Raw genomic sequence first — 16,621 nt, 5'->3', positions numbered from 1 at the left:
ACGGGGGAAAAAAGTGAAAATGCAGTAGGAATCACCACCCCTAGCTTTCAAATCTTTGATGGCATCACTAGGCTCCATAGTTCCCTTAAGGACACAGTATTTTATTTCTGGTTTGCTGTCTCATTCAGGGGCTTCTACTTAGCTCTTCCTACAATTATCTCTCTCAATCCGCAAGTCAGGCAACCAGTGTGGGAATTCTCCCAACTAGTATATCTGCAGCCATTCTACATCCTAAGCCTAGGGAAATAACTACATGATGGGCATCTCTGGACCCACTGTGAGGTAGAGCAGTCTTGAACCACCTCTATCGCTGGAACTCCGGAAGTCCCTCTCTCACCGGCAGACCATGGCAGTATTCTAGAACTCCAGAGATCAGATCAGTTCAGAGCCACTATCTAATCACCTCCAGTGAGTCTGAATACTACCCTTTCCCCTCAGCACTGGGATAAAAGGCTTCAGGCTAGGTTTAGGGGAACAGAAACATTATACACTCCCGGCTATGTTGTAAAGTTCTTCAAAGAGATCTAGCCTTGTATCAGTAATGAGCCCTGGATCTGTGAACCTGCTCAGGCCTGGAAAGTGGTTAAAGGGTTGTGAAACTGCACCATATTGATTCAGATAGGACTTCTGACCATGAGACTTAGAACTTTTCCACTTATATATGTCAACTCAGTCTCTGTAACTTGTTTGGGTAATTAAGCCACTCTTGCCTCTGAAGGTTAGCATAGCCACTTAGTTTCTATTTCCCCAGGATCTAGATGGGCAAATGAAGAATATCCAGTACAATGTATATCCTATAGGTCTTTCTGAATTTGTGAAAAGCAAGGGTTACTATAAGAACATAAGATTAAATTAGATTTCATAGCAAAAAGCATTTACAGAATAGCCAATATAAACCAGGCATATTTTAGCTATTGAAAAAGATGAACAAATTATGACTCCAGCACTTCCCAAAAATTTCAGTCTGAGGTAGTAACAATGGTAATTGATTTTACAAAAATTAAAACCTGATACCAAATTTACAAGCTGTAAATATTATAGTAATGAAAACAAGCAAAAGGAAATCAGAAAGCAATGCAAAAACAATGAATTGAAAACATCAGAATATAACATTCATATAAAAAAGAATGGATAAAAATCATAGACCAAGCAATGCAGTAAGTGGAATTTTAATGCTACATTAGGACTTGAGAATATACTTCAGTTTGAAGTAACCAGAATTCTGTCACAAAAATTGTATGCTGGAAAATGGCATATTTAGCAAAAACAAAAGGACCAATATTTTACACTATTAATTATTATGTTCTCTTCTTAAAACCATAGAGTCTTTTAAAAAAAAAAATCCTGACAAAAGGTAAAATACTTTTTATTATAGAGTTATGAAATGATTTTATAAAACTGAAATTGGAGGGCCGGCCCAGAGGCATAGTGGTTAAGTTCGCACACTCCACTTCAGCAGCCCAGGGTTCACAGGTTCAGATCACAGGCATGGATCTACACCTTGCTCATCAAGCCATGCTGTGATGGCAACCCATATCCAAAACAAAGGAGGAGATGTTAGCTCAGGGACAATCTTCCTCAAGCAAAAACAGGACGATTGGTAAGAGATGTTAGGTTAGCTCAGGGCCAACCTTCCTCATCAAAAAAAAAAAAAAACTGAAATTGAAAAAATGACTAGATTGATAATAATATTGTGAAAATAGGAAATAAAATTTACAAAAAGAGAGTGGCATACCTATAGTTTTTCAAGAAAGAAATATTTTCCACACATTATTCCTAGGGACCCTATGAATAATTCAGTAATATTAAACATCCTTAGAATTATTTTGATAAAGAAATTCTTTAACTTTGTGTATTCCTTAACTTTCTGAAATAGTTCCTTCCTCTCCTCCTCCTTCTTCATTGTGGGGGGCTCTCCTGTGTATTGTAGGACAGCCTTCCTCTTATTCAACAAATTTCTACTGTCTACTGTCTGCCAGGTAACGTGCTGAACAACAGTGCAAGCTCGTGTGCTAAAACTCTTTTTTTTTTTTTTTATTTTTTCCTTTTTCTCCCCAAAGCCCCCCAGTACATAGTTGTGTATTCTTCGTTGTGGGTTCTTCTAGTTGTGGTATGTGGGACGCTGCCTCAGCGTGGTCTGATGAGCAGTGCCATGTCCGCGCCCAGGATTCGAACTAACGAAACACTGGGCCGCCTGCAGCGGAGCGCACGAACTTAACCACTCGGCCACGGGGCCAGCCCCCTAAAACTCTTTTTTAAGTAACGTATTTTAACGTCCTACAGAACTTTATGGAACAATGACTTTCTGACCCCTACCAATAACCAAAAAAACTGACAGTAATGACATTTTTGGTGGTCAGTGGATCTTTGCCAAATATTCTGGATGGAATAAAAGGGAACAGAAAGACCAGGACTTTAGAGACGGAAGAGGCAACTGCTTCTTTTTTTTTTTTTTTTTTCTGCTTTATCTCCCCAAACCCGCCCTGTACCCTGTACACAATTGTATATCTTAGTTGCAGGTCCTTCTAGTTGTGGGATGTGGGACGCCGCCTCAACGTGGCCTGACGAGCAGTGCCATGTCCGCGTCCAGGGCTGGGTTGAACCCTGGGCTGCCGCAGCAAAGCATGCAAACTTAACCACTCGGCCATGGAGCCCGCCCCGGGCAACTGCTTCTCATCCAAATCCGATAAAGGTAAAACTCAGATGTCTTTGAACAACAAAGACCAATTAAAACAGCCTGTGGCCTGGATAAATCAAGGCTATGGCCCACCCATTTTTAATACCATTGAATGGATGAGGTGGCACCAAGCATTAAAAAATTCTTTTAATTGGAAAATATGACTCAGAGAAAAGTACCTAAGGGTATGACTTGCCCATTAGTCTGATAGGCTTAAATAAGTCCAGAGAGAGGCACGAGGCTAAGAAAGATGAGAAATATAGGAAAACTATGAGTGTGGTCATTGGATCTATTAGAGAAGAAACCAGTTTTCAAAACAGCTGCATTACCAAATGATCCACTAGCCTCTTCTAAGAGAGATGATCACTGAAAGAGTATTAAAATGACCCTTAGTTCCCATATTTCTACAGGGAAGAAACAAGCTAATACGGCTTCTAAGCACCCACGTAGTATATTCTCCATTTGCCCTCTTCGAATGTAGCCAAGAATGATAACAAAAAAGGCCCCACAGAGAACAGTGAACTATGACGCACCTCCCAAGGAGCAGAAGTAGGGTTTACTTGAGGCGCAAGCACAGCATTTTCTCAGTGGGATTTCAGGAATTCCCTGAACCAGTGACTCCTGTGTATTTTCCTCTTTCCAATCCATAATGATTATTGTAAAAAATACATTTCTTATATGTTTGGATTATCAAAAGAAGGAAGCAGAAAATGCTAATTGGGAATATAAAGAGAGTCAAATTAACTCAAAATGTATCACAGACTTAAACGGAAAAAGGAAAACTATAAAACTTTTTGGAAAAAAAAACATAGGAAAAAACCTTTGGGACCTAGGACTAGGCAAAGAATTCTCAGACTTGACAACAAAAGCATAATCCATCACAGGAAAAACTGATAAATTGAACTTCATCAAAACTAAAAACTTTTCCTCTGTGAAAAGCCCTATTAAGAGGATGAAAAGACAAGCTACAGACTGGCTGAAAAATATCTGCAAACCACCTATCTCATAAAGATCTAATACTTAGAATATGTAAGTAATTCTCAAAACTCAACAGTAAAAAATAAACAATCCAGTTAGGAAATGGGCAAAAAACATGAACACACATCACACCAAGGAGGATAAACAGATGGCAAATGAGCACAAGCAATGACACTCAGCATCATTAGGCATTAGGGAAACGAAAATTAAAACCGCAATGAGATTTCACTACAACCTATCAGAATGGCTAAAATAAAAAATAATGATAGCACCAAATGCTGGCAAGGATGCAGATGAACTGGATCACTCATACATTGCTGATGGAAATATAAAATGGCAGTCACTCTAGAAAATAGTTTAACAGTTTCTCAAAAACCTAAACGTGGGGGGCCAGCCCAGTGGTGCAGCAGTTAAGTTCACACATTCCATTTTGGCGGCCCAGGGTTCGCCGGTTCAGATCCCGGGTGCAGACCTAGGCACTGCTTGTCAAGCCATGCTGTGGCAAGCATCCCACATATAAAGTAGAGGAAAATGAGCATGAATGTCAGCTCAGGGCCAGTCTGCCTCAGCAAAAAAAAAAAAAAAAAAAAGAGGATTGGTGGCAGATGTTGGCTCAGGGCTAATCTTCCTAAAAAAAAAACCTAAACATGGAACTATCATATGACCCAGCAGTTTTACTCCTGGGTATCTATCCCAGAGAAATAAAAACTATGTCTGCACAAAAATCTGTACACTAATGTTAATAACTTTATTTGTAATAGCAAAATACTGGGATCATCCCAGATGTCCTGTACCAGATGAATGGTTTAACAAACCGTGGTACAGCCATTCCATAGAATACTTACTAACTAGAAATAAAAAGGAACAAACAATTGATAAACACAAACTCACTAAGTCTTCAGAAAATTATTCTAAGTCAAAAAAAGCCAATTCCAAAATATTAAATCAAAATGTTAAATACCAAAATATAGTAAAATCCTTAAACATCAAAGTGTTATCATGAGGTAATTTATAATAGAAATCTTTTTAAATGTAAATATTCAACTCTATGAGAATGGTTTAAATATAAAATGGAATGCTATGCAAGAATAAGGATGCTCACAGGTTTGAAACTATGCAAAATATTATATTAACTCTGTCAAAAATAGGCACAGTAAGAACATTAAGATAATCCCAAAGTTGTTTTCCTTGAGAAAAGAATAATGAGGGCTTTTTCTCTTCTCACTCTATATTTTAACCATTCTCATAGAGTTGAATACTTACGTTTAAAATGTTTTCTATTATAAATTACCTCATGATAACATTATGTTTAAACATTTTTCTATCTTCTAAATGTCTTGCAAAGAACATACCATGTTCAAAATTAGAAAAAAAAATAAAGACATTTAAAAAGAGGGAACTTGGCTATTTAAAAAGCAATATTACGTTAACTAATACTTGAGGGTATTATGCTAAGTTAAATAAGTCAGATGGAAAAAGCCAAATACCTACTGTACATTTCACTCATATGTAGAAGACAAAAACAACAACAAAAACCCACATAGATATAGAGATTAGATTGGTGGCTCCCAGAGGTGAAAGGGGGAAGGCGGAGGGGGCAAGGAGTATAAGGGAACAGGTGTACGGTGACAGTTACAAAATTTTTTTAAAAGGCAATCTTATGTTATTTTGAGTGCATTCGATTAATCTGAGCTACACCAAATAAATTTATTTTCTTATCTCAAGAAGAATACAATCCAGGAAACATATCTAATTGAAATTCTTTCTAATGTATTACTTTGAAAGCGTTTGGCCAGATGTTGGGGATGCGTCAATATCAAGTGGCACCTACAAAAAAAATATGTACTATATTGAAAGATTTTTAGTTGTTCATATTATCTGGTAACTACCATTGCCAATAACTAAACAAACCAATAAAGGTAGTCTTTTTACATTAGTATAGCTGTTTAATTATCATGAACATCATTATTATTCATTGCTACTATTTAATGAGCACTTACCACACACCAGGCACTGCCTTATCACTGTATGTGTACATTCTCCTATGAGGTCGCAGTTATTATCACCATCATGATTTATAGTTGAAGAAATTTGTGCAAGGTCACATAGCTCTATCATAGTGCTCAAGTAAAATGAGAAGCATATTCAGAATGTAAACCCAGTTTTGTCTGACCCAAATATCCCTGATATACTGCTGCATACATTCGCTCAATGTAATATACTAATAGCACTTAAATAAAAGAGAAAAATACATTAAAACTCACATTAGCTAATTTGTGCATTTTTAAGAACAGTGACTAAGAAAATAGAATTTCCTCATTTCTTTCTTACCACAAACCACATTTTTACCAAACTTTCTGGGGAAGCTACAAAATCATTGCCTAAGCATTACCTCTCATACATTATATCTGGTTAGACACAGCTATAACTATGGTCCAACCCAACACCCTTCAGAGCATTTCCTTTTACTCTATACATGAAGACTAATAAGGGTAATTGCTACTAACAGTCTATCAAAAAACAATCCTGACATTTTAGCACCACCTTAGAAGTACAGTAGATACGTAGTGAAATCAATATTTTAGCAAGTAATTAAGATGAAAACCAAAAGGAGAATATCAAAACATTTTGCTACTATTTCTGAATATGCTTCTCATTTTAGCTTCCTTTTTCATGTTGCAAATTTTTCAGATCCCAAATCTTACCCATAGAGATCACCTTATGGCAAATAATTTTTGCCTCTGATAACACAGCTCTTCCCAATTCAGTGGCTATAAAAAGAGAAAACGTTCCATTATTCTTTAGACCACCTTTATGGAAAACGTGAACAGAGAATCCCAAACTGCCTTCTTCAGCCATTACCTACTCTTATGCCTTCTGTGGAAGGAGAAGTCACCAGCCTCCTAAAATACCTCCATTGAAAAGATCCATTCATTCATTAATATATTTGACAATCCAGCAAGCATTTCTTGAGCACCTACTGTACATCACATGCTGTTCTAGGTGCTGCCATAATGGGAAGTTTCTAAATTCAACAAGGACTTTCCAAATCACATCCTTAGCCTTTAAGACAGCATAGAGCAAATCTGCCCAAAGCCTGTTCACTAAAACACTAATCTGGAGGAGGAAACATAAAGTGAGCAGTGGAAGCAGGGTAAAGGGGATGAGCACAGCAATGGAGTCCCTTGGTCAATAAGTTCAGAACTCTACATACCACATCCCTTAACTGAAGGTTCACAAAATGTACTCACTTTTATACTAATGCAATAATAGGGATACCTCCTTAGCTTTCATTTTTTCCCAAACTCATTGAACCGTGGACCACATTTTTAAGATGCTCTTAATTCCTTTTGAAACTGTGCTCCACAGATCACACATTGGGAAATGCTGGGACATTATTTTCTCTTGGTCAAAGCCATGGATTTTTTAAATCTCTACCTATCTGCAAGCCATAGCAGCGAGCATAACTGAGTTTGTGCTAACATATCACTGACAAATGCTTTCCTACTTATTTTTCTCTGTGAGTTTCCTCTATTTCGGAAGTTTGGTCATTTAAATTTCAACAAAACTGAGTACATTAAGGTACCTAGTATTTCAGGACGGTTGTGAAACTCCCATTTTAAAAGGAAGATATAAGGCAATAACCCCGAAATGAAAAGAAACCTTTCTCTCTATGCCCACAGTTGAAACTTCACAAAATAAATAAACACTAACTGAACACGTATTTTGCAAAATGGACTGATAAGATAAGCTAGGTAATTTTTAAAAATATAAACTCCTGAGTCCTACTCCAGACCTACTGAATCAGAATCTGCAAGGGCATTAAATAAGGTGATAACCATCCATCGTAATTCGTGTTATCTAGGAAGTTTGGGGAAAACTGAAGCATCTCTGATGTTAAAAAGCAGGATAGTTTCATCTGGAGCACTGACCGTCCCTAAAAGTTAGCTCTAGCCCTTTTATTGTGTATATTAAAAATCCTTTTGAATACTTTGTTTTATTACATCATTATATTTTCTAACATAAGAAATAACTTTTCTTATTCATTTCAGTTATAATAAAATTGAAATATAAGAAAAATAAAAGTGATTTCCATAAGGAAGAATATCAGGAAGGAAAAACACTCAGAGCCCAAGCAAAATTAAAGCATTAAAGCATCTTATATGGAATTAAAGGCTGAAAAACTCTTAAAGAGTTTAGGCCTTATGTTTTCTCCAATCCAGGCAAGCATTCTATATTAAAAACAAAACATCCTTAGGAATACAAGATAAAAGACAAAACAGTGACTAAAAACTAAGTCCAACTTTGAGTCTCTGTCTAATCATTTTCCTAGCTAAACTTTTTTAACCCTGCATAAACCAAGTCCTTTGGTGCAAAATTCCCCGAAAGTGTTGAGAGCTACCTTTTCAAGAGAACGAGATGAAAAAGAAAAACAAGAAAATAGCACAACTTAGGAAAAATTATCCAACTATCAATTAAAAAAAACAAAAGTTGTTTTACTGGATTTAGTAACTACTGCTCTACGATTCCTAACCATTTACTAACAATCTCCCTCCCAAAGCCTCAAAGAGATAAAAAGATTATTTTGCTTAACAACATTAAATTAACACTCATCCAAAAGAAATTAAAAAGTGCTAGGATGAAAACAAAATATGACGTGGTAAAGATTTATTTATTTGTTATATTTTTAAATATTTTAAAGTTATATTAAAATAAGTTGTTATACCAAAATATATCAAAAGTGGGTGTCAAATATGATTTGCTTGAAAATGTTTTATGATGCTATTCTATTATCAGTTAAAGATATACAATAATTAGCCCTTAGAAGCATTTATTTCTCTTAATTTTAATTCTTCCTTTCTTTGGATCCAATAACAACCACGAAAACTTCCCTTTGAAAAGTGTTATCTCCATTCAACGTTAGAGAATCACCTCGAACCCTTATGTCTCCACAAAAGCTTCCCTAAAAAAAATACTTTCCCAAACCTACTTAAATTTATTTTTTCACAGAACATTAGAAAATTCAAGCTGTTTCCAAACACACTTTTCTGCCTTTTGCTAACTCTTAACTTCCTTTTGTGTTATCCTCACACCTGTGGAAATTATACAAGCTTATCATATTTCATACTTTGTTTTCTTCTACTCACCAGCTATATTACATTACTTTAATATCTTATTACAGAGATTCTCTAATCCAAACTGGGCCCTGACTTTGGTTTCCTTCAAATTCAAAAGACACCACCACCAAAACAAGCACACAAGGGAATATGTCAATTCTCTCAAGGTCAGTTTCAAATTAAATTACATGTATGATTTCAATTAATAAAATGATTTCTTAATGTTATGCTCTTTAGGTTATTTATCTTATGTTATCTAAAAAGACTGTACATTCCCTTGCTTCTAATTTAGATACAGGCAGACTTCAACTCATTTGCTTTCCTTTTCCCAGTGAAATCTCCACTTTTCTTCTTCAGTCCCCGTAGTGTTGGACAAATAATTTAGATTTTTGGTTACAGGATCCCATATTTGCAAAAGAGGATTAATTCACTTGAGCAGACAAGTTACTACGTTTTAAAGAAAGTACAGACCATTATAATTGCCTATTTGAAATTGGGGAAGAAATGGAGTTTAAATTCATAAAAATATTGAAATTATTCAATATAGTTAATAGATCTATGAGTAATGAACAAAAACGTGAAAAACATTAAACAAAACATAAAAACTAGCATTAGTTTTAGCTATTATTGACCATCCATGAAATCTCTATAAAGTCACTTCACGTCTTGTCCTAAGGTTTGACATTGCAAAAGAAGGGATTTATGATTTCTAACATTCCTTCTGTTTCTGGATGTCCTTTAGAAATGTAATGCGATGTCAGTACTGAGTTTTGTATCTGTTATACTGTAAACACCTGTATATACACACAAACACACCACAATGACATTTCTACTACACTAAACTTTCAGGAAAAAAAAGAATGTAAAAATTCAAAATAGCAACTAGGCATTTTCATACAGTGACCGTGGAAAGTAACTGGTATATCCCTTCCTAAAAGTCAGTGCTCAGTGTGACACTATCTATCAAAAATTAGAATGAGGAAGCCCTTCAAATCCAGTATATGCACTTCTAGGAATGAAGACTAAAGAATGACTTGCATATTTACACAAACAAACACACATGGGTCAAAGACATATATTGCAACCCTGGATATATAATATGCAGTTCATACTAAATCCAAACCTAGATTCTTGATTTCCACTCTCAATTCTGTTCTACCTCGTCTTCCACATTCTAAGAAATGGCGCCAGTTGGTCAAGCCAAATGTCAAGGAGTATTTATTCATTCCTCCTTCACAATAAATCCACTAGAAAGTCTTATCTTTTTTCTTTAAAATACATTCAAAATGAGTCACTCCTCTAGATTCCTACCACTACCAACCCAGTCCCAACCCCTTTATCTCTCGCCTGGACAAAAGAAAAAACCTCCTGGGTAAATTCCTACCATTTACTCTTGCCCTCCACCACAACAGAAGCCAAAAGGTCATTTTAAAACTTATATAAGATCTTGCACTTCCCTGTGTCAAACTCTCTTATGACTTCCCATTGCACTGAAAGGAAAATCTAAGTGCCTCATGCTGGCATCTACCTGCTTCTCCAAGTTCATCTCACTCCATGTTCTCCCTAGCTTAGACCATGCTAGCCAAAAGTGACAATTCCTAAAATCTACCAAACTCTTTCCCGCTCCAAAGCCCATGGTCATGTTTTTCTTGAGCCTGGAAAGCATCTTTCGAGGCTGGCTTCTCATTATCCAGTTATTATCACAATAGCTTTCCCTTGCCCACATATTTTCCCGTTTGTACACTGTTACTTCATACTGTTTGTTCCCTTTCTACACTCACCTCGATCTTTAATTATCTTGTTTATTTGCTTCTTAATTGTCTATTTCTTCCCACTAGTATATAAAATCCAGATGGCATGAGATTGTTTCACCACTATTATCTCAGCACCATATACAGTCCACATCAATATTCATTGTACAAATGACAGAATAACATAAGAGAAACCTGAGGTTTAGCTCTAATTTGCCACAGATAAACTATTATTTAAACTATGAATCTTAATTTAGAGTAAAAATTTTACAGATCAGTCAATTCCTCTATCTAATCTACTTCAACTAAAATAAGGAAACATATCAATAAGATGGATCAATAAGAATTTGGTAAAAACTTGCATGATACACAATAATATACTAAAAATTTATGATCTGGCTTCAGCAATCTTCTAGGCTTCGTTTCTGGCCACACACACACACATACCCCCCTTAATTTGTGGCCACTTCCCCTTTGGGAAATATAAATTGTTCAGAATGGCTGTAACTCAAGGTGTGCATGGCAAATGATGAAACTAAGAAGATTGTTGTGGACAGATCAGGCTTTTGTATCGGATTAGGTGTTTACGTTTGAGTTTAGAGTCAGGGGGTTTTATGAAAGTTTGTACACTTTAAGAACATGTAGGACATCTGATCAACTGGAAGAGTGAGGGATCAGATTCAGTACAAAGATTACCACCTAAATGCTATAAATACAATAATATTTTTGCTAACACAGAATCAGTATCATGTTTCTTCTGCGACAGACTAAAATTAGATCTTCCCTTACTGTTAAGATTTCAGATTGTTATACTAAAGTCTATATGCCTTGCTCCTCTGTGCCTTGTCCCAGTCAAATTATGTTGGCCTTCCAGAATCTTGTCCAGTCTTAGATAACGAACTAGAAGCTACATAGCTCTTTCCACTGATAACATAACATATTCTCCTTATCTCATTCATTCCAAACTGTACTACATTTTTAAAACATCTTGGGGCTGGACCAGTGGCGCAGGGGTTAAGTTTGCACATTCCGCTTCTTGGCGGCCCAGGTTTCACGGGTTCAGATCCCAGGTGCCATGTGGTAAAAGCCCTGCTGTGGTAGGCATCCAACGTATAAAGTAGAGGAAGATGGGCATGGATGTTAGCTCAGGGCCAGTCTTCCTCAGCAAAAAGAAGAGGATTGGCAGTAGTTAGCTCAGGGCTAATCTTCCTCAAAAAATAAAATAAAACATCCTCTATTGGTCCAAATAATTGCATATTCTATTTTTATTTCTAAGATGAAGCCTGCTTACCTAATAAGTGTACTCCTAAAACCATGCTGCATAATACATATTTAGTTGTTGAAAAGATTTTCCTATTTTGCTATTAAAAGTCCCAGGAAAGACGACAAAAATATTAAGGTCCACTTACATTAGCACATTCCTCTGGCTCTACCTTAATTGTTTTTCCATTAAAAATAATTCTTTGAAAAAAATAAGAAATATAACTAATCACATGTTCTTTTTGAGCCTTTGAATAACATACCTCTCCACCGAACAAGAGCAACACATTAGATAACTCAGGAAGCTCTGTCTCTCCAAACTAGGCAGTCCTAAGCAGAGCTAGCTTCTGTTTTTAGGAAAAGCCCCACTCCTATAAATTTTACCTCTCTTTATCTCAAATCAGGAGTCAACACGTGCAGGGTGCAGCGCTGTAAGCACAGCAAATAAAACCACAAAGAGAAAAACTACAGCTTTTAGAACCCCAGTGAGGTCACAGCACCTGCAAAGGAAGCCTGGTCATCGCTTTTTGAGGAGGACTGTGTATAATACAGGGAATGAGTAGCAGAGGATTAAAAACTTGGAGAACCACTGAAGCAACGAATAATGCCCAATCTGTCTCTGCAACCTCTTACTTCACACAATTCACATCACAACAAAGCAGTAAGCAGTGGAAAAGACTTAAACCCCTACCCTACTCACCTGTACAAGTGAGCTGCAATACAGAGTTAATGGCCCAGTTTCATACTACTTCTTCAATTAAAACAAACAAAAACACAACATACCTTCCAAAAGGGATCCCAATTCGTATTTTCCGCTAAAAAATTTGGGCAAGGAAAATACAAGTGCTCCCAGTCCTATCATGAAGGATGCAAATGCAAGCCATCTTGGTTTGTGTCCTCTTTCACCAATGAATGATACAAATAAAGACAACAAGCAGAATGAGATATCATAGCTCGACGATATCAGGCCCGTCAGGGAACTCTTCATTTCATAGCGCTTCTCAATCGTGGAAATGCTAATATTTACTAGGCCATTTACTACAATACCTAAAAGAGAGAAAAAGGAATTTACGTGCATTATTCCAACTTTACCATATAGATCATGATCACTAACACAATTTACTAAAGTTTGGTTGTTTGTTTCTCTTGATATTTTTTAATGAACAAATTTGTCTCAAAGTTTCAAAACTAGGCAGCTCAAACATACTTCCTTACAAATCAGTTTACTTTTAAACTGTACACTTGTGAATTTTCAGGTGTTAAACAAAAGCGATGCTTATCACACACTAAATTGTAGCTAAGTTCATTTTTCTTTAAGTGACAAACAGAAAGTAGACTAGTAAAGTCTCATGAAGCTGGTTTGCTTGAGAGTTTCCAAGGGTAGCAGACTCCCATGGATCTCACTTGGAAGGGGGCAAAAAGTACAGGTGACGCCAGAGGTCCTTAGAGTAATGCTCAATTGCTTCCCAAGGCTACTCAACCCTTAAATATATTTATGTAGAATAGGAGATCCTTGACTTAGTCTTAAGAAAGGTGAAACGGAGCTCTCAAACCTCTTTTTTCTTCTAACACTCTTCTAGACATTAAAGTTATCATTTGAAAGGTCCTGGAGAAAAATAAACATAAACTAAAAGTGCTATTTCTACCACTGGCATTCAAAACCATAGGCAAAATAAAAGAAAAAAACTTACACTTCATCCGTTTATTATAACCATGATGCAGGAATATAAAGCAAACGAAGAAAATCTGGAAATCCAGTTTTGACTGACTTAAAAAATGTCCTGCCCAGATAAACATTAAATTTACAGGAATTTAAACATTACTACAAATTGAAAATAAAAAGCATCTGATCAAACTACAAAGTCTTTAACTAGTTACCACTTTTACTGAAGAGAATACCATGAATTGTTTTCATTCACTAATTAGGAGAAAGAGTATATACAAGCCATGATCTCTACAATCTCTTCAAATTGTGCTTTATCAAGACTATAACTGGGAATACCTTTCAAGAAGATTGACATAAGTTTTAACGTTCTAACATGATTTTTACATTTATGCCAGTTTAATAAGTCTATAAGCCAATTTACACTTCCTGAGATTTCAAGTATCCAAAGTACCTGGGAATGACATCTTGATAAGGAGATAAAGTTATCTCAGAATGCGAAAATTTCCCCATCCAAAAATCAACTTCCCAACATAGTTGCCATACTGATTAAAAGTTAGTCATTAGAACTCAATGACTTTATGGTAAAACTTCTCTGGAAAAGCAACTCTTGTAAACTCTTGTGAAAGGATAGCATTTTAACCTATGCACTCCAATGTGAATTCTATGCTATGCCAGTTCCAGGAACTCTGCTTAAAAAAAAAAAGAAATTCCATGAAATACTGCATACTATGTCTCTCTACTGTAAATGCACGAAGATAGGAATCACATTAGGAAATTAAGTGATAGGAGAAATTACAAAACAGATAAGGCACAACTCTTTCTTTAAGAGTTTACCTTTAAGAAATGCTGGTTAAGTAAATTCATTTGGCAAATTTTAGGGACTTTTTCCCCCCAATTAAACACCTATTAAAATTAAAGACCATGGAAATGGTCTTCCCAAACATCATGTTTGAGAAACATGGTAATAATGTTTTCAGTCATTCAAACTTAAACTGAAACAAGAATTAATTTATTGGGTCACTTTCATCTCAGATTACACTTCTAAATTGGAGACTTCTGCATAAATGCAGCTCCACACTAAACCCGACACATTTCTCTAAAAGTGCCAATAATATTTGATAATAATTTTATATAATATTTTATATTAAAAGTCAAATGACGTATTCTGGAATGAAGTAGAAATTTCAGAATATATTTTAAGATAAAACACAAGACAAGAAGTTTTTCACCAACTTCATTGAACTTTGCATTCCTTTGACACTGAGATGCTTCAGAATCACTGATTTGGAACAACTAACATCAAGACATTGAGAGAAGGTGAACTTTGGTGGGGACCAGAAAGGTGGAAAGGGAAATAACTCTTGAGCACAAAACTACTCTTAGTAGAAGATCTGCCATTGACTTGGAATCAACAAATACTTAGCACCTAACATGTGCAAAGCAAGAGACACAGTTCCTTTGAGAAAGGGGAGCAGGTATAAGAGGAAGAATATATTTAGCTTTATTCTTCTGTTAATCTTTAAAAAGCAATTTCCAACCCCCTCTCCCCCAAACACTTCTTGGATTGTATTTCTTCCACTCAGTCCTTGATTGCCTCTTTACAAAATATTTTGAAACCACGACTCAAGTGACCAAAAAATATCTAGATACCATCAAATTCTAACTAACGTTCAGCATGTCCTTCAATGCTCCACCTTAATGCCCACCCCTCCTCAGGTAGTCACCTTAGTGTAACTTCCCATTTCTTTCATCCCCTGCATGAGATGCTACACCACAGCAGCTTTTACCTTCTCTAGGCTTTCTTTCTTACAAGCCATTCTCCTACCCTACCACTCGCTCCTCCAAAGAAGGCTTAGATTGCAAACTCCTGGGGGTATAAACCTGGGCTTTATCAGTAAGTCCCACGAGAGTCTAAAAGATACCCTTGAACAAAACAGATAAGGCACAACTCTTTCGTGTTTGAAAGGCTTCACCCTTTCAATAACGACTGAAGCGTTCGCTAACTTACTCACTGGGCTCCACTTGTGCCTATATACAACTCAAACTAAACACACCCATAAAACATGAATGCTTATGTCTAATCTAAACTATATATATTTCACAAGTTTCTCCTTTGGGGAGCCACCCTTCCACTCATCTGCAAATTTATTAATCCTTCCCTTCCAGAAACAATGTAAAAAATCCCTTTAATAAAGGGTTTAGCAAAATTATAAGCTTTTGTAATGTACAATAGATTCCCCCAGGGAAAACCATTCCTCAAGGAAGGCTCCAGTAACTTCCATCCTCCTTGGAGGAATCGAATCTGCTCAACTGAGGCAGAACACCAACAAGAAAAGGCTTGTATCTCCAAGTTTTAAATGTTTGGATAAAAGAGAAGCGAAACCGTGGAAGCCTGAACCTGGCTGGCTGACGTCAGCGGCAACGCCCGCAAATCCCGAGCCGGGGGCAGCGGCGCCCGGAGCTCCCCGCACCTGCCGCGCCCCCGCCAGCCGCGCGCGCCCTCCGCGCCCTGCACTCGGCCGACGCCCTCCGGAGCCGGCGCCGGGCAGTACCTTGCGTGAGGGCCAAGAGGCAGTAGTGCAGCAGAAAGCCCTGCGGCGTGTTGCAGCGCTGGAGGCACGCGGGTTGGAAGGTCCCCCAGCCGCAGGGCCCCTCCTCAAACTCGGACCCCGACTCCGGCCCGGGCCGCTCTGGGGAGCCGGGGCCAGTTGCTGAAGGCAGCGGTGGCTCCGGGGACTTCTGGAGCTCCTGATTCTCCGGCGGCTGCGAATCCGCTCTCTGGGTATTGGCGGCCAAGACAGAGGCCTCGACGGAAGAGGGCGATGCGGTCGAGCGGCGCGGGGTGTCTGGGCTGGAGGCGACGAAAGCCGGGTTCTCAATGCCTCTGCCGCCCTTCATGGTCGGGATGGGTTCTCCCGACTCCCGCGCGTTGGAGCAGCAAAAAGCCCCGGTCCCGCTCTGGCTCCTCCCCCAGGCAGGTGGCAGCGCCCCCGTGCGGGAAGACGGCCCGCCTCCCTGCCGGCCCGCTCCGGGGCTCCCGCCGCCGCCGCGACCCTCCTCCGCGAGCGCCGGGCCGCCTAGCGGTGGCCTTGACCTGCGGCCGCGTCCCACCTGTCGCCGCTGGGGCCAACCGGGATGCGCGGCGTGGGCGTGCCACCCGGCCGCAGCCAGG

At 38.0% G+C, this 16,621-nt stretch overlaps 1 protein-coding gene across 1 annotated transcript in view; it reads right to left on the bottom strand.

The window, feature by feature from the left end:
• Nucleotides 1–16,620, bottom strand: part of SLCO4C1 (solute carrier organic anion transporter family member 4C1) — a 64,970-nt gene extending 48,350 nt beyond the window's left edge. Inside the window, exons 1-2 of the mRNA XM_014841214.3 lie at nucleotides 16,002–16,620; nucleotides 12,567–12,830 (exon numbers count right to left, since the gene is read on the bottom strand). Coding sequence (XP_014696700.3) covers nucleotides 12,567–12,830; nucleotides 16,002–16,347 — 610 coding nt within the window. The 5' untranslated portion in view covers nucleotides 16,348–16,620. The remainder of the gene's footprint in view (nucleotides 1–12,566; nucleotides 12,831–16,001) is intronic.
• Between the last annotated feature and the right edge of the window lies 1 nt (nucleotide 16,621).

Source organism: Equus asinus, chromosome 9, assembly GCF_041296235.1.
Source record: "Equus asinus isolate D_3611 breed Donkey chromosome 9, EquAss-T2T_v2, whole genome shotgun sequence".
Classification (NCBI taxonomy): domain Eukaryota; kingdom Metazoa; phylum Chordata; class Mammalia; order Perissodactyla; family Equidae; genus Equus; species Equus asinus.
Note: the sequence above shows the minus strand (reverse complement) of the source record. Positions and strands in the feature narration are given on the sequence as shown.